At 56.4% G+C, this 18,836-nt stretch overlaps 1 protein-coding gene across 1 annotated transcript; it reads left to right on the forward strand.

The window, feature by feature from the left end:
* The first annotated feature begins 9,189 nt into the window (after positions 1-9,189).
* CST7 (cystatin F) lies at positions 9,190-18,744 on the forward strand. The gene is made up of 4 exons (XM_068986682.1): positions 9,190-9,259; positions 16,618-16,790; positions 17,575-17,691; positions 18,655-18,744. The coding sequence occupies exons 1-4, from the start codon at positions 9,190-9,192 to the stop codon at positions 18,730-18,732; spliced, it is 438 nt and encodes a 145-aa protein (XP_068842783.1). The 3' UTR covers positions 18,733-18,744.
* Positions 18,745-18,836: the final 92 nt, after the last annotated feature.

The raw sequence follows: 18,836 nt of genomic DNA on the forward strand, positions 1-18,836 counted from the left end.
CCAAGTGCCGACGGCACTGCTGCTGGGGGTAAAGATCGGTCGAGCTGCTCCGGAAAGCAGCCTAGCAGTTTCGGGAGATATTGAAAATACACCTACCCAACGACTCACCAATCCCCCCGCCCCCAGGAGAAACGGACATTTATAGCAGCATTTTTCATAACAGCCAAACCTGGACAAAATGTAACACACATCAGCAAGTAATGGACAAATGGACAGAACCCTCCTCCTCAGTAAAAGGAAAGGACACTGACACAGGAACCACAGGTTCACCCCAGGGACATCACATGACACAAAAGAAGCGGGCTGGGAACCCGTCCAGCTGTGCAAGTCCCCCACGCAGAGCTGCAGGTGGCCAGGCCAGTCTCTGGGGACAGGATCAGAGCACAGTGCCCGGGAGCCAGCAGACTGATGCTGGGACTCATGGGAACCGATGGCTCTGTACCGAGTGCCTGGATCTGCAGAATTTCATGGAATCATCCACTTATGATCTTACATCCACTGCACGTAACTGTGCCCTCAATCAGATAGAAGTAGCAAGCCTCAAAGATCAACATTTCGATAAATTTCTACTTGGAGTCAAGGGGAAGAAGTGGCCCAGGGAAATAGGCCTGACAGTCTGGGGTGCCCGCCTCGGGCAGACCTCCACCTCCTCCAGCCCAAGAATCATGATGAAATTCGGCTTGTTGGCCTTCGGCCCTTCTGGTCCTGTGGGCAGAGGCAGGGGCTGCGGGTGCAGGTGGAATGGGTAGGTAGCTGCTGCAGGGGCCACGTGCTGACAATGTCTGTCCCCCTGGCTCCCACCTCGAGAGGCCAGGCAGCCTCAGGCCCCAGACCACCGAGCCAGTGGAAGTCAGTGGTTCTACCTATACCTGTGTCCATGAAGATGCCCCCACACCTGACTCTCTAGGGGCAAGGTTCCCACCTGGGCCTTCAAATGGAGGGACAGGGAGTGGGAGGTGGGGTGACTGACCCTCCACTCCATAGCTTCCAAGCAAAGGTCAGGACCCAGACCCCACCCGGCCTTCAAGGTCATGGCCAAACTCATATCTCCAAGCTCAGCTCTTTGGTTCCCTTATTTTTTTTTATTGGACCACAGTTGATTTACAATGTATTAATTTCTGTTGTACAGCAAGGTGAATCAGTTATACATATACATATATCCACTCTTTTGGATTCTTTTCCCGTAAAGGCCATTACAGAGTATTGAGTCAAGTTGCCTGTGCTATACAGCAGGTCCTTATTAGTGGTCTGTTTTATAGACCTATATAAGGTGGTCTATATAATAGTGTGTATATATCAATCTAACCTAAGCCCCTCGGTTTCTAAGGCAACAAGTTCTGACTCCCCAGAGCAAAGTGTTCCCCCCACCCCAGTTATCATCTCTGATGGACATGCACTGCCCTTGAGCTGTAACCCATAAAGCAACACGATCCACTCCCATCAGCCCAGAGCACCGGCCTTCATGAGAGTGGCTGGGAACATCCGAGTAAATTAGTCATGAGGGAGCCTGTGGGCTGCGGAAGGTAATAAAATATATTGACACTGGCAAGAGTTAATTAAAGCTTTACAAGAGTTCACTCACTGAGGGCCTTTGAGTTCAAGCCAAACTCCAAAAGCCTGGAGAAATTAATAAAATTCACACACATCCCCAGCCTGACCGTCCACATAGGTACTAATAAGTCATCAACAATTAACATGAGTTTACTCTTTTGTTAACGACTTAATTTGCAACAGCAGAGTGTGAAAGACAGCATTGTGCGGTCCACAGAAGGAGGAAAGGCATTCTCAAAGACACACACTTGCTTTCTTACAGTTTTACTTTGGGTGATGAGGAAATAAATCACGCAAAGAAAGGTTATTGGTGCCATGGTGCATGCAGGTCTAATGATGACACCTCTCTCTCTGGGGCATGGCTGGACCCCCTCCCCTGTGGGTCAGTGGGGCCATGGGCACTATGAGAGCCACAGAGGGGCTGCAGGTGTGGCCCAAGGCAGACCTGCAGAGACACACAGCCTGCAGAGGAAACACACCCAGAACAGGATCAAGTCACCGCCCTGAAGGTGCTGTCCCAGAGCCAGCATCCAGGGGCATCCGGGCCAGGGGAGGGGCCGGCCTGGCCTCCCTTGGGGGCAAAGACTGTAGCACCCTTGGGCCAGAAGAATGTTTTCATCTCTATTCCAAAAGGACACCCCAGACTCTGGCTAAGCAGTTACTTTAGGGATCATTGGACTTCCAAGGAGCCACGCCAGCTTAAACCAGATGTTCTCAAAGTGGAGCCTCCCCTGCCAGCTTGTTAGATCCACATATTCTGGGCCTGCCAGAGCCCTGAGCCAGGGACAGGACAGGCCCCGCTCCGGGCTCCAATTCCCCCACATGTTCTGCCTCTTGCTTCCCTTCAATGCCTTCTTTTAAAGAATCACCCTGGGAGAAAGGGAGCCTGTCACTGGGCCCCTGGCGCCAAAAGGGGCCTGGTGACAGCTGGAGTGGTAGAACTGGGCTGCAGCAGGTTTGGGAGGCTTTACTGACTCTGGGAGAATTTAAACCAAGGCTCTGTAGTCACTAGCCAGGATGGGGTCCCCAGAATTCAACATCAACTGAAGTGCAGCTACTTTGTGAATAATGTGCAAAAATAGCAAGAGGAACTGAGGGATGATGGATGGATGATGGATGGATAAATGGATGGATGGCTAGCTGGATGGATGATGGATGGATGGATGGATGGATGGATAGATGGATGGATGGATGGATGGATGGAGCTGAAACTGTTAGATGTCATTTCAGGGGCTCCAAAGAGCTCCATTACCATAGTCCTCTATGTCTTAGCACAGAGAAAAATTCAGTGAGAGGCAAAGTGATTTATTAAAATAGGACATTTGTGAGGCTTGCAAGCAGATGGGCAAGGAGGTACCACACTCCAAGAGCTTACTGGGCTACAGTTTTATAATCAAAGGAAAAGGAAGGAGGGGGAGAAGACCTTCTTTGTCTTTCTTGAGTAGACCTCATGCTTCCATCATCAGCTCCTCCTCCAGGTTGGGCAGGGGAGCTTTTTTTTTGTCCCTACATGGTCCAGCTAGGTCCACAAATTTTGTTTTTATGCGAGCAGAGAGCATGTCCTGGGGATCATTAACTTATTGAGCTCACTGGGCAGGATGTGGGACTCACGCCACTATTGTTTTATTGTTTGGGGGCATGCCTCGTGCTTCTGTCATATGGTTTTGTTGAGAGGCAACCTGCTTTCTTGAATAATCTTTAACTTACAGGGGTCTCCCATAGTTTTCCTACTTACAATTCCCTAGTGGGATTAACTATTTAATCATCCAGTTTGTGCCTTTTCTCTTTCTCTATCAAAGCCAGTATAGAAGTTAACCGTGGCATTTAGGGGATGGCACATGAGTATCCACAGAACAATTCATTCAGTTTTTCTGAAACAACCTGAACATTTTTCTGCTAAAATGTTGCAGAAGAAATCAAGTGAGAACTGAGTTTCATGACCATCCCTTTGACCCTGGATTTGTGGTTCTGTGACAGCTGCACCCACCACACACACGACAAAGAGAGGTTGTGAAACCAACCCTAGCTCAAGACACAACCTGGGGTCAGGAAATTGCTATGTGGAATTTTACACAAGGGCTGTGGAAACTAACGGCAGAAGGAAAGTCAGTGAAGTGTGTTGTCCGCAACACTGTGGAGTCAAGCAACTGAGGCCCAAGAGTTACAGATACACAAGGAAAGGTACGCCTGGTGCCTGTGCGCGTGTGTGTGTTAATCACTTCAGTCATGTCCGACTCTTTCGAAACCCCTGGACTGTGGCCCACAAGTCTCTGTCCCTGGGATTCTCCAGGCAAGAATCCTGGAGTGGGTTGCCATGCCCTCCTCCAGGGGATCTTCCTGACCCAAGAATCGAACCGACGTCTCCAGCGGCTTCTGCATTGCAGGCAGATTCTTTACCACTGAGCCACGGGGTAGGCCCCACATGGGGCCAAATTAATGGTAATAAATGGGTCATCAGACGCCAAGTGGGGGCACTGAGGCAGAGAGGCCACCTCCAACCATTCCAATCTGTGATCATCCTGAAATATGAGGAGGAGGGACGCAGGGAGGAAGGCAAACCCAGTGGTGGGATGGGCGGTGTGTCTGCCTGAGTGGAGTGTCTGGTGCATCTGCCCAGCAAGAGCCTATGTTTTATAACCTGTCTGCACAGGCTGTGTCCCCAGTCCAATCCCCACCCACATCTCCTGGTGAGAAAATAAACAAGGGCCACCCAGACGAGAGCAAGCAAAAGCCACCTCCCTTATTCAGAGTGTGTGACAACCAGGGAACTCAGTCACTCGCATGTGGTAGGGACAGGCATGCAGGCCAGGGTGGGGGACATGGAAGGTTTCAGGTGGGCCGGGGGATGCTGGCGGCAGGCGACCAGAAGTGGGGCCCAACTGGGGACACGTTCCACTTCCTTCCAGCTTTCAGCCCGCAAAGCCTAAGGGCGAAAGCAGCAGCTGGATCCCATCACATCGTAGCAGGCGCAGCTCCAAACCAGGACCCTGCGCAGCTGGTGCGGTCAGCTGACCAGGCTGACCCACCAGGGCCCTGAGCTGAGAGCCCCACATTCCACCCAGAAGAATTGCGTGTAAAGAGCTGGCAAGTCTGTCCTTCTGCCCAGGTCACCAGGCCAAGCGAGTGAAAGGCTGCCAGGATTAGCACATAAAAATACACAGAATCTGACTTTCAGACAGTGAATGATTTTATTGTGTAAGTATACCTCATGCAATACTTAGCATATATGTGTGTGTGCTCAGTCATGTCCAACTCTTGCAACTGCATGGACTGTAGCCTGCCAGGCTCCCCTGTCCATGGCATTTCCCAGGCAAGAACACTGGAGTGGGTTGCCATTTCCTCCTCCAGGGGATCTTCCCAACCCAGGGATCGAACCTGTGTCTCCTGCATTGGCAGGCAGCTTCTTTACCCACTGAGCCCCCTGGGAAGCCTACTTAGGTTATATTATACTGTACTTATACTAAAATATTACTTTAGTTTCTCTAAAATTCAAGTTTATGGGGTGCCCTGTATTTCAACTGGCAACCTTAGGTAATGGATGTCAGAAGCCAAGCCAGGCCTTTAGGTGATCCCCGGACAGAAGCCACAGCACTGCCACAAGTAAGACAAGTTGTGTGCAGTGTCCAGGAGCCAAGCCCCACTGTGCCTGCGGTCATAACTGGAAAATCTAGCAGCGTATGAGCTCCAGGGTGGGTTTGATCCAGGAGTTTGTTATGGGTGAGTCTCTAAAATTCTCCCTTTAGAGCTTCCTCCTCAGCCAGGCTGTCCTCCTATACCAAGAAGGCTACCAGCAGCTCTGGGGGTCTATGTGCTGCTTAACTGATGTACATGAAGAAAGAGGAGGGAACAGGATCGTGAAGCAAGACACATTTTCCTCCCCCCGCACCACAGACATAAGTCCTTTGGTCGTTTGTCCACCTGTTAACCCACTGAGCTGACATGGGCCGATCAGAGCCTACTTCAAGAGCTGGTGTCAGCCCCTCCTAAACAGAACCCCTGGGCTGTGGGGCCTGATGGCCCACTGCCCCACTGCCCCACCGCCCTGTCCTGACCATGCAGACAGCAACAGGTGTGGTAAAGGTTCACCTGCAGGCTTACCTGCAGTGGGTGGTAAAGTCAGGGAGGCAGGGTCCCTTCCAGAGAGGTTTAGCCTTTGATTCTCTCTGGACCCACCCGAGGCAGACATGTCCCCTCTCCCATGCCCTTCTTACGGTGACACTGGCCCCAAGAGATGGGGCCGGCTTTGCTTCCCGTCCTTTGAGTCTACGTCAGTCTGCTTCCCTGGTAGCTCAGCTGGTAAAGAATCTGCCTAAAATGCAGGAAATCCCAGTTCAATTCCTGGATCGGGAAGATCCTCTGGAGGGATAAGCCACCCACTCCAGGATTCTTGGGCTTCCCTGGTGGCTCAGACGGTAAAGAATCTGCCTATAATATGGGAGACCTGGGTTCGATCCCTGGGTTGGGAAGATCCCCTGGAGGAGGACACAGCCACCCACTCCAGTATTCCAGCCTGGAGAATCCCATGGACTGTATAGTCCATGGGGTGGCAAACAGTCAGACACAACTAAGTGATAAGCACAGCACAGGTCTGTGGTTATGACAGAAGTAACCCCGTGTGACTTCGAAGTCTAGTTCATAAAAGGCAATGAAGCTTCTGCCTGCCGCTCCGGGAGCCACAAGGCCGACAGCCCTGTAGAGATCTGTCCAGACGGGGCTTCAGCATCTTAGGCGACTCCAGACACCCGCTGAGGATCTCCCAGAGCTAGTGGAGCAGCTGTGCCCAGCCATGCAGCCCCCACGTGCAAAAGCATGGCCTTATGGAAGGTTGTGGGTGGCACTGGGTGTGCAAACCCCACCCCCAAGAGCACTAAAATCCCCCAGGATGAGGCCCGGCCTGAGGAGGGTGAAGAGCCCCCAGGCCGAAGACCTGCGGGGTCCTCCCTGCTGAGAACTGCGTTTCCCCAGAGAGGGCCGAGGTCTGCTGAAATCCATCACCAAAACATGAGGACAGGAGCAAAGGGGGTCCCAGAGCAGAGGAGGAAGCCCCCAGCCCCCAGCCCCCAGCCTGGGAAACGCCAGGCTAGACCTGCTTGTTTCTTGGGTCACAGCACCACCATGTGGGCAAAGTCTGCTCGCCCCCTACTCACACCAGCAGCTCTTTTTGGACCATAAAGCACCCTCCTGCTTCTCCATTCAGGCAGCTACTGTGGACTTTAGAAAATAAAGTACATGCAGACATAAGGGGTCAGAAGCCCATTGGATAATCTTCTCCAGGGGCAACCTGTTTTTGTGTCTCTTCTGTACATTGTTTGGGTGCACGAAAGTCACACACACCCAGACTACTCCCAAGGCTCCCACACTCCGTGTTCTGCAGGGCCTCGTAATGCTTTTGCTAACAGTCGTGCTGGACAGATGTCAGCCCCCTTGGGCCACCATCAGGGACCCCTATGACCAAGCTGACATCTATAGGCTTGCCAGCACTTCAGGCTCGGGCCCCTGGGCAGGGTTGGGGGTGGGGGGTGCAGGACAGCGGCTAGGACCACACTGCTTGCCTGGGCCCCAGCTCTTCAGAATGTCCTGTAACTCCTCAGCCCTTGTGTCTCAGTTACCCTGTCAAACAGTGTGAGGATTTGAAAAATGGAGCTTAGAAAACGGCTGGGCCAGAGCCAGTGCTGGAACACACCCTCCAGTCGTCACCACCGCAGTCTTCAGAACTAACGCAGCAGCACAGCAGACAGAGCGGCTCTCTGAGCCCAGCCGTGGCCAAGACAGGCAGCCTAAGGCAGGAAGCTCAGGACCCGAGAGCCACAGGACAGCTCCAGTGTCCCATTCACTCGGTGGCCATGTGGCTGGGCCGCCCAGGAAGGACAGTCTGAGAACTGGATGGCTCCAGCCAATCAGCAACGGGCACGGCGTGGAAGTCAGAAGTACACCATGCATGCCAGTGACCCTCCAGGCCAGAAAGCTTGACCTTGGAGACCAATGGTCTTGTGGAGGGTTTGTGAAACATTCCTGGGTCTCCCTCACAGAGCCCGATCAGGAGTAGAGCCCAAGAAGCTGCACTTACATCTGGGGCCCAGGGAGTCCTGACCACACCGGGCAGGGGAACACACACCATGCTTCACACAGGAAGAAGTGGCAGAAGGTGAGTGATGAACGGACCCTCGAATGAATAAGTGGGGCTCAGTGCAGAGTCCGAGACCCCCAGGCCACGGGTGGGGCAGAAAGAGTGCATGTACCCTACACACAATCACACATATGCACAGACACACACACACACATGAACAAGCAGACTCCCAAGCTGTATACACTCTCACACAGATACACACAACCTGCCCAAGGGTCAGTCAGGTTCTCCAGAGAGACAGGCAGTGGGGAGAGATTTATCACAAGGAATTAGCTTGTGGGATCAAAGAGGCTGAGAAGTCTGGACCCAGGACAGTCTCAGTCCAATTCTGAAGGCTGTGGAAGACAGATGACCCAGCTGGAAGACAGGCAGGCAAGGAGGACTCCCATTCCTCAGCCTTTGTTATACTCAGACCTCCAACTGATTGGACAAGGCTCACCACACAGGAGGGCTGGATGCCTTAGTCAGTTTACTGGCTCCAATGCTGATCTCTTCTAGAAACATTGCTTATGAACGCACAGGGGATCATGCTTGACCAACTGTCTGGGCCCTCAGTGGCCCAGTTAAGTTGATGCATAAAACCAACATCACAACATACATACAAAACACCCACTCACACAAACTTACATACATCTGCTCATAAGCACCTACACACTTTTCATTCACATGCTATACATGAGTTCACATTCAGACACATATTCACGTTCAGACACATGTCAAGACCGAAACAAAGACTGCTGGGTGTGCATACACAGTACACACACACACAAACACACTTCCCTGAGGTGCACATGCATACACAAGACACATGTAACACAGGACACACACACACACTTCCCTGAGGTGCACATGCATACACAGGACACATGTAACACAGGACACATGTAACAGTACACACACACACACTTCCCCAGGGTGACCATGCATACACAAGACACATGTAACACAGGACACACACACACTTCCCTGAGGTGCACATGCATACACAAGACACATGTAACACAGGACACATGTAACAGTACACACACACACACTTCCCTGAGGTGCACATGCATACACAAGACACATGTAACACAGGACACACACACACACACTTCCCCGGGATGCACATGCATACACAGGACATCTCTTCCCAGGGAGACTGGCCTGTTCATGCCAGGAGGACCGTCTCCTGCAGGGGGCCACTCGGACCCGAGAATCTGGGCCTTTGGAGGAGAAACCCCGAGCATCTGTTCTGGAAATCCCTGTTGGTGCTTCTCTGGACATCTCTTCCACTTGTTTCCAGGGCAGAAAATCGCAGAGGTTTTGCTAGCCACTCACTTCTTCCTCCTCCCTCTGCAAATAATCGTTGCTTGGAAATTCTTACAAAGGAAGTGGTTGAGTTTGTAGCTGAGAGATGTGGAGGTGAAGAGCAAGAAACCACCAGCCCACCCCAGACAGGCGGGTCACTGGGCGGGGCTTCCCCACCACCTCGGGGAGGCGTCCCTGCCCGGCACAGTCTGAGCACAGCCATGCCCGCCGCCGGGGCGCTGCTGGCCGTCTGCGGCCTGGTCCTGGGTGTCTTGGGGAAGCCTTCACCAGGTAAGAGGGGATCTCCCCACTGCCTGGGTGCCATGAGCTTGCTGCTCACATGTTGTCACCAAGGCACGTTCCAGGGGACCTCACAGAGGCTGCCTTTGTGGGGAGCAGGCTTTGGGGATACTGGGGGCTCTGGGGGCCAGTGAACTGTCTTCTGTTCCCCGCCATTCCTGGTGTCTGTGAGTGCCCAGAGGAGGCCCCCACCCAGGGCCCCTCTGTGGGGACAGCTCGCAGGGTCAGGCCATTTCTGAGAGCGCATCCTTCTGGCCTCCACTGGGGGCCTGTGACTTCCCTGGGAGAACCTTTATTCTTCCAGCCAGGCCACCACTAGGGGAAGGCGAGGGGAGCTGCCAGGAAATGAGCCCCAGAGAGGGTAGGTGACTTGCCCAGTCACACAGCCCCTGAGCACCTGCCCCCATGTGCATGAGGAAGCTGTTGGCCAGAGTTGAAATGACCAGCGGCAGTGTGAGGGGTGGGGGCAGTGCCCAGGCAGCAACTGGTCTCAGCCTTCCTCTGTCTTCAAAGGGGGCTAAAGCATGGCCACAGGTGACCAGGTGGAGATGCCCAGGCAGGTGACAAGGAGACAGTCTGATCCTCTCAGTCCCTGCAGTGGTCATAGCCTCAGGAGTGGGCGACACTGCCTCGGGCTCTGGCCCATCTCGGGGATCACAGGGACCAGACACCCCGCCTCGGTCCCCTCCCCCGGGCTGCGGTCTCAGCTCACACTGTGAACCCCACGGGGCCTCTCTTCTGCGCCGTCTGTCCGCCTGGGACCCCCGAGTGCCTGTCCGAAGGGAAAGCCTGAGTGAGGGGCCCACATCTCCACTGCACTGGGATGGGCGTTCCTGCCCTCCCCTGCCCTAAGCTGCTTTGGCTGCCTCCCTTCCTCCCCTAACAAGGGGGTGGCGAGGGGAATCCTGGCCCAGAGGCGCTGGGCACGGGCCTCTTCCCTTGGTGGGACTGCCTGTCCTCTGCCAGGGTTTGGCCCTGGACCCAGCCATCTCCAACCCCGCGGGAGAGGCCTGTCCCTGCCACGCCCCCACCCTCTGGCTGGCCGGGCCCTCCCCTGTCAGCTCTGCTCACAACCCTACAGCCCAAGATGAAGGAGGGCCCAGGGTCCAACTCACATGCAGAGGCCTTGGAAGCTCGAGCCTCTCTGAGCCTCAGTCTCACCATCCACGAAATGGGCAAATCACCGCACCGCCTGAGGCCCAGGAGGAGCCTGGCTGCTGTGGCCCAAGGAAGGTAGTCCCCCTGGGTCTGGGGCGCTGGGCAGTCGCCCACCCAAACCCCAGGTCCTGAGCCTCTGCTGGCCGCAACCCCCATGCCACACAGATTCTCTCTGCTGTGACAGAGGCCAGGCCCAGTGAGAGGCTTGGAGGCCCCTGGCTGGTGGTCCAGCAGAGACAGTTCAGCCCCGGCCCCGAGTCTGCCCTCACCACAGCCCTCCTCCAAGAACAGATTCCAGAGCCTTCCACAGCAGGGGGACAGGCGCCCCCAGTGTCACGCCCTGGGCACCTGACTTCTTCCACCCCTGGCATCGAACTGCGCTGACCTGAGCCCTCTAGAATCTGGGAAACCGCTGCGCCAATTTCTTCAGCTGTTCTACCTTCGGTTGAGAACGGAAAGCCCTTCTCTCTCAAGCTGACTCTCATCTCTCCTGGGAAGGCCCCCTAGTCAGGCTCCCAGGGGCCTAGCTTCCCACCACAGGCCACCTGGGCAGGGCCTGGGGTCCAGCCCATCGGTCACCAGTGACAGGACCTGGGCACACCCGGAGACCACCCTCCACAAGGGAGGCCCATGCCAGGCTGCACCTGGGGTTGGGGGGATGCCACATCTCGGCATGGGGGCCCTGGCCCACCCTCTGCATTCTGAGATTTCTTTTTTCCAGCTGGGACACCCTTTAGCCCTACTGCAGCCATTCTGCATATCTGATATTTGACAGTCGCGACACTATTACACAACCCGTTAGCGACGAGACCTTCCTGCGGACAGTCTCCTGTACTTTCACCACAACCCTCAGGGATAGGTGCCATCAAGAGAGGCTCAGAGAGGCCAAGAAACTTCCCCAAGACCACACAGCCTTTGAGAGACAGGGCTGGGATTCACTCTGGGCGGGTCCCGCTGGGTTAAGGCTGGGACTAACTAACATCCTATCTGCCGGGGGATACATGCATCCCCTAAACGAAGGGAGACTCATCCCTCAGAGCCCCCAGAGTATGGCTGGTGGGTGTGGCCCCACAGAAGTAAGGGCAACCACTGGCTCACTGAGATGTGATATCACATGAGGGGGCATGGCTTGGGGTGAACCTCCAGGCAGACCATGGACACCAGCACCCCAGTTCCTGGGCATGACCCCTCCCCCCCAGTTTGAGCTCCAGGCCCTGCCCACGACAAGGGCCCCATGAAGCTGGCAGGGAAGCAACCACTGGGAGGAAACCCCCAGGGACACGGGGTGGGGGGTGGGCCTTCAGCAGAGACGTCAGAGTGTTCCACTCCTGGGCACCCTAGTTCTCTTCTCGGGTTCCCCTCGCCTCCTAGGCACACCTAGAACATTCCTGAAACAGGAAGGGGTGGGGAGCCTTGGGTCGCCCAGGAGCCCCCCTGCCCTTCCACACCAGGAAACTCCCCTCCCCGCAGGACTGCTCATCCACCCACTAGCAGAGACTGCAAGCCAGGCCCAGCCCCCTCCCCAGCTTCAGTGCCTGGACCCTGGCCAGCATCCCAGGCTTCAGTGCCTCCCACGTGTCTTCATTTTTTAGAAAAGCAAGTTAAGGGACATTTGTTTACGCAAAACATTTGCTACTGATTCATTTTACAGCTGGTCCTTGTCAGAAAGTTGCTGTCCTCTCCCGGGACGCTTTCTGAACATTTGGGGGTGATTCGAGGGCAGACCCCGTCCTCTGTAACCTGCACGGGAACAGTTAACTGTTGCTGCCACTCATGGGCCTGGGGGCAGCATCCCCTGAGCTCCGGCCCACCTGGTCAGCAGTGGACCTGCCCTGACCCCTAGATGCCTGTGAAGTGCCCACACACTCCTGGTGGGAGCAGAGTGCCCCACCCCATGAGGGCAAGCACAGGGCCTGGCCACCGAGGGCACGGGCAGGGGGCCAGTGTTGGTTCTGAAGAAGGGGTTGTCCAGCAGGGAGGACAGGAGCTGGAGGAGTCGTCACTTGGGATTCTGATGGAAAGTTAACTTTTCAGCCAGAAACACCGGAACAGTTCTTGACACTTTGCTTCCCACTGTGATCACCAGGAGAGGAGAGTCCTTGATTCCCTTGAATCCGGGGCTAAAGAGGCCTGGGGTGACTTCACAGAAGGGAGTGGCCAGGGAGTCCACGGGGGCGGCCTGATCCGAGCCACCCGGGGGTCAGTGGGAGCAGCCTTGGTGGTGTCAGGGCGAGCGGGCAGGGTCTGCTAAGAGCCAGCCCTCCACAGGTTCCTGCCCATGACCTGTTACCCTGGTCTGAGACGACACCCCGTCTCCACCGGGGGCGTCTGCTCTGGCCGCGGGAAGGCTGGGCCTCTGCCGTCCTCCTCTACAGGCCTTTGCGCTCCTGCCCAGGGTCTCATCCGGGTGTCATGACAACTGTGTCCCCGGGGGCAGCCAGACCCCCCACTTGGTGCCCGCCACCTGCCGCCATCCCCCTAACCTCCCCAAGTCCCTGGGCCCTCCATGTCTTCTTTGTCGAATCTCCTGCCACCTGAGTTATTTCTTCCAGACCAGCTGAAGAGCTCTTTCTCTCCCAGGAGGCGTGAGGGAGCCTCCTCTCTCCTTCCTGACTCAGCCCACCCCCCTCAGGAGTCTGCCCACCTGCGTCTCCCCTGTGCCCCTCAGGGCTGCAGCCCTCACTGCCGCACCTCATCCGGACACCTCACTTCCCTCCTAGCTGCCCCTGGGTGTGGGAGGCAGCGCATTTGTTCCTCCTCACAACCTCACTCCTGGTGGTCCTCTCAGCCCATGTCAACAGGCCACCACCTGCCACCAGGGTGAGTCTCAGTCCCGCTCCGGGCCCCACACCCAGCCTCCAGCTCAGGGCTCTCTCTGCTCTCCTTTACCGCCCCCCACGCACCTCTCGGCCTTCTAACTGGTCCCCACCTGGCTCCCTCCTGAAGCCCTTTCTGCCAGGTCACTGTCACCATCACTGTCCCCCACCTTCTGGACTGTGTGCCCCCCTAGCCCCTGGCATCACTCCCAGCACCCCTCCGGAAATACTTCTTGAGAGAAAGAGTGCGGCTTTAGAACCTGGAGTTAAACCCGCCCTGCACCCCCTTGGAGGCCTGTTACTCCCTGTAGATGGGGTAGAGGTGTGAGGAAGACAGCCCCCAGGACCCCCTCTGGGGGGCTGGCTACCTGACTGGGACCCTGGCCCCCACCCGGCTGCCGATCTTCTGGAAGAAGACCCCCCACCCCAACCTTGGGCTTATTCTGTCCCCAGCTTTTCCCTGTTGATGTCTTGAAGAATCATTCTGAAAATAGGTTTGACTTTTCAACTTTTTCAAACTAAAAATGAGGTTCTATCGTTTGCCTCGACAGCTCTGCTGACAAAGCCTCAGTGAACTGAAGCCTGTATTTTAGGAAATGTAGTTAAAAATAAACCAAGTTCAATGATTCTCATAACCTCTGTAATTTTACCGAAATCACTTAGGAGCTGACGTCACAAGCTTGGGAGGGACGTTCATAGGTCTGGCCTCGCCTAGTTTCACTTCGTTATTATTAATCATGTTAAGTTCAAGTCAAATGACATTTAATACGTTTTATTTAAAAAACAGGTGGCAGTGATTATCTTTGCAACACTGAGTGAGCGCTAACGTTTTTGTTATACTTTTCTGTATTTTTCAAGTTTCCTACCAGATAGGCAAGCCTATAATCAGAAAAGGCACTGTATGTAATTTGCACAAAGGGGAAATCGACAGCCATGGGTATAGGCCTACAAACACACGGGAGACTGGGCTCCTGCCCACCAGGTGCTCCTGCTGTTTATGGACTATGCTGATGAGCAATCAAGCTGTTCTCCCAAAAGAAAACCACACGACTTCCCGGCGTCAACAGCAGGCCAGGAGCCCTCCAGCACCGGAGTCAGAGCCACAGGTTCAGGGGCCAGACGGCCAACCAACACAGCTGCCATGTCCAGAGACCTCAGCCATGGCCGGCGTCTGTGGGACATCACATGAGGACCGGGTCACTGCAAAGGAGAGTCTCAGAGACGCTGGGGACAGTTTTGTGGGGGACCAGTGACAGCATTCCGTGCCAGGAGGTTCTCACCAGAGTGGAGCAGGCCCCTAGCTGAGCGGGCCTCACAGAGCCATCCAGAGCTCCGTCTCGACCAGGGACCCAGCTGGGCCCACCTGTCAGGAGGGGTCCCGCTCTGGCAGCCAGTGCCAGTCCCCCTGACAAAGAGGCTGTCACAGGCGCCAGAGGGTCACACATAGGGTCAGGGGCCCTACGGAGACCCAGATGGGGCCCACACCTTCTCTGCCCATGGCCAGCACCCCCTCCATGCTCCACCCACACGGAGAGGAAACCCCTCAGCTGGGCTGATGCGGCCGGCCTGGGCGGCCTTGTTCTCACTTCTGGTTGGGGTCTCCTGTGCCTGCTGCCACGTCAGACGCCCAGTTCTAAGGAGGGCTTCGTGAAGACCTCAACCAACGGTGGAACTAGCCTCCTCTGGGAGCCTCAATCTAAGCCACAGGATCACTGACACCCCAGCAAGACCACCCTGCCGAGCTGAGCTGGGTGTCCGCCATGTCCCAACCTCTGCTAGGACCCATGGACAGGCTGGCCCCAGGAAAGGTTCCAGCATCTCTGACTGACCCCAGCCCAGGCTCCTGGGCACACAGACCCACACAGGCCATGCTGCCAGGCGCCCGGGCCCCAGCCCAACCAGCCAACTGGGCCTAACCCCCACCCACCTCCAGCTCAAGTTGAAGGTCCTCTCGGCCCGTTAGCTTCATGACTGGGGGTCTCTGTCCCCCAGTCCAGCCCCTGAGGAATGAAGCCCCCACACGCTGCTGACCTCACAGCACGGTTTTCCTCCCAGGAGTTAAGATTTCTTCACAACCAGGGAGCTGTGTGTCCTCTGATAGTGGGGCCCACACCCAGCACCCCAAGTCTGCAGTCCCAGCGAGTCCCCCGTGAGGAGGGACCTGGGCAGCGCTGACCCCTTCTCTCCACACTCTACGCCTGGAAGCTCGTCCACATGTCTGTGGCTCCGGTCTGCCCACCTTGTGCTGACCCCAGCCCCACTGAATCCTCCACAAGGTGCTCCCCAAGGGAGGCAGAGTAACCCTCCAGGCAGCACAGGCCAACAGACCATCCACACTGGCCAGAACGCAGCTGAGCCCGGACTCGGACCATGCATGATATGAGGACCCCACACTCCACACAACTCAGAGGAAGACCACAGCTGAGCAGGCACCGGGGGATGGGTCCGTGCCGGGTCACCTCAGGCACAAGATGACTTCAGGAAAATCGGGGGAATTCCTAGTAAAGAGAAGTAATCTACCGCCCAAACCCTCCGCCCGTTCTCCCTCCCCCACAATTTTGATTTTAATGCACAAGTAGTCTGTGATCACTGCAGCAAAACTGAGAAATGTTGGCTTGAAATCAAGTCAGCCCTGAACCACCAACTACAATTTCTGCCATCCACCTGCTTCCTGAACTTCCAGAGGAGCAGCACATGGGTGACCTGGAAACCTGGCAGCTAGCACACGGGTGCCCCGGGGACCTGGCGGCTAGCACACAGGTGCCCTGGAAACCTGGCAGCTAGCACACAAATGCCCCAGGAACCTGGCAGCTAGCACACGGGTGCCCCGGGGACCTGGTGGCTAGCACACGGGTGCCCTGGGGACCTGGCAGCCTGGTGGTTTCAGTCCAGAGTCCCGGGAGTGATGGACGGCCTCCAGGCACCTCCCCCTCGGCCACTTGCTGGAGACAAGCAGAGGGGTCGGAGCCAGAGGGCAGCCTCAGAGACCAGGGGCGACTTCTCTGCACACCAGGACTCATTCTGACAGAGGCTCTCGGGGGCTGTCCAGGTTCCTGTGACCGTCAGAGACGACCTGGCTTCTGAAAGGGGCCAGGCAGGCAGGGACGGGACTTCTTACCCATCTCTCTGCTCCCCACCACACTGGCCCTTCACTGGGGACAGGACAGCCACGGAGACACACAGGACATGCACCAGGAGGTGCGGGATAGACGGGCCGGGAGGGTACACGACCAGGGGCAGGGGGGACAGGCCAGGTGGGCGGATGGGGAGGTGGACGAGTGGGGGCCACACTGGGAGCAGAGGTGGGAGGCATGATCCCTGGGCCAAGCCCCCACCCCTCAGCAAAGTTCTCATCTGGTTCTATTTCTCGTCCAGACTTTTGCTCCCAGATCCTTAAGTCAGATGTGAAACCAGGATTTCCCAAGACCATCAAGACCAACAACCCAGATGTCCTCAAGGCGGCCCGACACAGCGCCGAGAGCTTCAACAACTGCAGCAATGACGCCTTCTTGTTCCGGGAGTCCTGCGTCAGCAGAGCCCTTGTCCAGGTGAGGTCTGGGCTCCCAACAGCGCAGGGCGGCCAGGTCTGACCAGATCTGACCTCCCAGAACCAGCCTGGGGCCACCAGCGTCAGGCTCCAAGGCTGGCACCATCTCTCAGCAGACCAGGCTTCCCCAGGGTGGACAGTGCAGCCCCTGGGGCGGGGCCCCAAGCTACACTGCTACCCACCTTCAGGGCTGCCTGAGGGTGGCTCCGCCACAGCCCCAAAGCACTTCTGGCCACGCTGCCCCCACCGTGCCCAATCCCCACACGTCACATCCTGGGAGGTCCCCATCCTTCTCAGCGACCCCATATAGGAGGCCTGATGCTCCCCACACAGGGACCCCATGGGGCAGTCAGGCCTGGCTCCTGAGCACACAGGTCGAGGGTACAGGACCCAGTCACTCACCCCCTAAAAGCAGGGGCCCAGGGCAGCCGGTCACAAGCTTCACATCCACTGATTCGAGGACGCAGGCTGCCCAACACACCCGGCATGCTGACACACACTCACAGTCACCCCCTGGGCACAGGATTGGCAGGTGACTGTGTTATCTCTCTTTGGCGATTGCCAACTCTGAAAGCAGGGTGCTGTCTGGATCGTGGAGGGCGGTCTGCGCGGGTGAAAGCTGCGTCAGGGCTCTAGGGGCCCAGACAGGGGGATCAGGGTCTTCCCTCCCCACTGCCTGCAGGAACCTGGGCCGAAGCCTGGAGGGAGGGAGGTGGCCCCCAGCTCACTCCCTCTCTCACCATGTCCTGGACCCAGTGTCCCAGGCCCATCCTCTGTCCCCTCAGATAGTGAAAGGCCTGAAGTTCATGCTGGACGTGGACATTAGCAGAACCACCTGCAGGAAGACCGGGCATGCAAACCTGGATGACTGCAGCTTCCAGACCAACCGCACCCTGCAGTGGGTAAGAGGGGGGTCTCGCCTCCCCACCCTCGCACCCCCCAACCGCCTCCACAGCCTCGAAGTCACCCTCAGCACTTCTCTCCTCGTGAGGCTTCAGATCCCACCCCGACACCAGAGGGTGGGAGGCGGCCCCCTGGGACTTCCCAAACACCCAGCCCTCCTCACTCCCAGAAGCACGTGTCCAGGAGCACACACTGAAGGCATGGAGGTGCGGGCAGAGCAGAAACACCTTTGACCTAATTCAGAAACTATATATACACACTGAGGGAGAGCAGAGGCGGCAGAACTTAGGGTTAGTCGCTCAGTCATGTCCGATTCTTTGTGACCGCACAGACTGAAGCCTGCCAGGCTCCTCTGTCCATGGGATTCTCCAGGCAAGAGTACTCGAGTGGGTTGCCAGCAGCAAAACTTGGTAATCTATAAACAGAGGTGTGGAGGATGCGCTGTTTTCTTCTTTTTGGCTGTGCTTGGTCTTTGTTGCTGGAAGTGGCCTACTTGCTAGTCGTGGTGCAGGGGCTTCTCACTGTGGTGGCTTCTCTCGCTGCAAAGCGCAAGCTCAGTAGCTGTGATTCATGGGCTTGGTTGCCCCACAGCATGTGGGGTCTTCACAGAAGAGGGATCAAACTCGTGCCCCCACGCTGGCAGTGGACTCTTAACCAATGGACTGCCAGGGAAGCCCAAGTGTGTATTCTTGAATTACTCCTGCAACTTTCCTGTAGATTTGACGTTTTTCAAAATAAAGTCTGGGCAGGAAGAGAACTCGTCAGTAAAGAAAACACACAGGCCTATGTGTGGGTGCACACACAGATGTGCACACGTGAACACATGCACATAAGCACACGTGTGTGTACATAACCCCCCCCAAGGCAGTGGCACTGGGAACCCACTTCTGCAGCAGGTGGGGGTACCCTGGTGGGGTGGGCAGCCTCCGGGAAGGGAACCCTCAGGCCACCCCTCCTTTCAGACCCTCAGCTGCTACTCTGAAGTCTGGGTCATCCCCTGGCTGCAGACTACTGAGGTGTCCGTCCTCCACTGTCACTGACCACCGCCTCCCAGCTCTGTCCCTGCTGTCACCAGTCCTCGGGAACGGCATCTGCCAGGAACAGAATGGTGGCGCCAGGAGCCCAGGATAGCCACGTTGTTGCT

The sequence above is a fragment of the Capricornis sumatraensis genome, chromosome 15, assembly GCF_032405125.1.
Source record: "Capricornis sumatraensis isolate serow.1 chromosome 15, serow.2, whole genome shotgun sequence".
In the NCBI taxonomy this organism is placed as follows: Eukaryota; Metazoa; Chordata; class Mammalia; order Artiodactyla; family Bovidae; genus Capricornis; species Capricornis sumatraensis.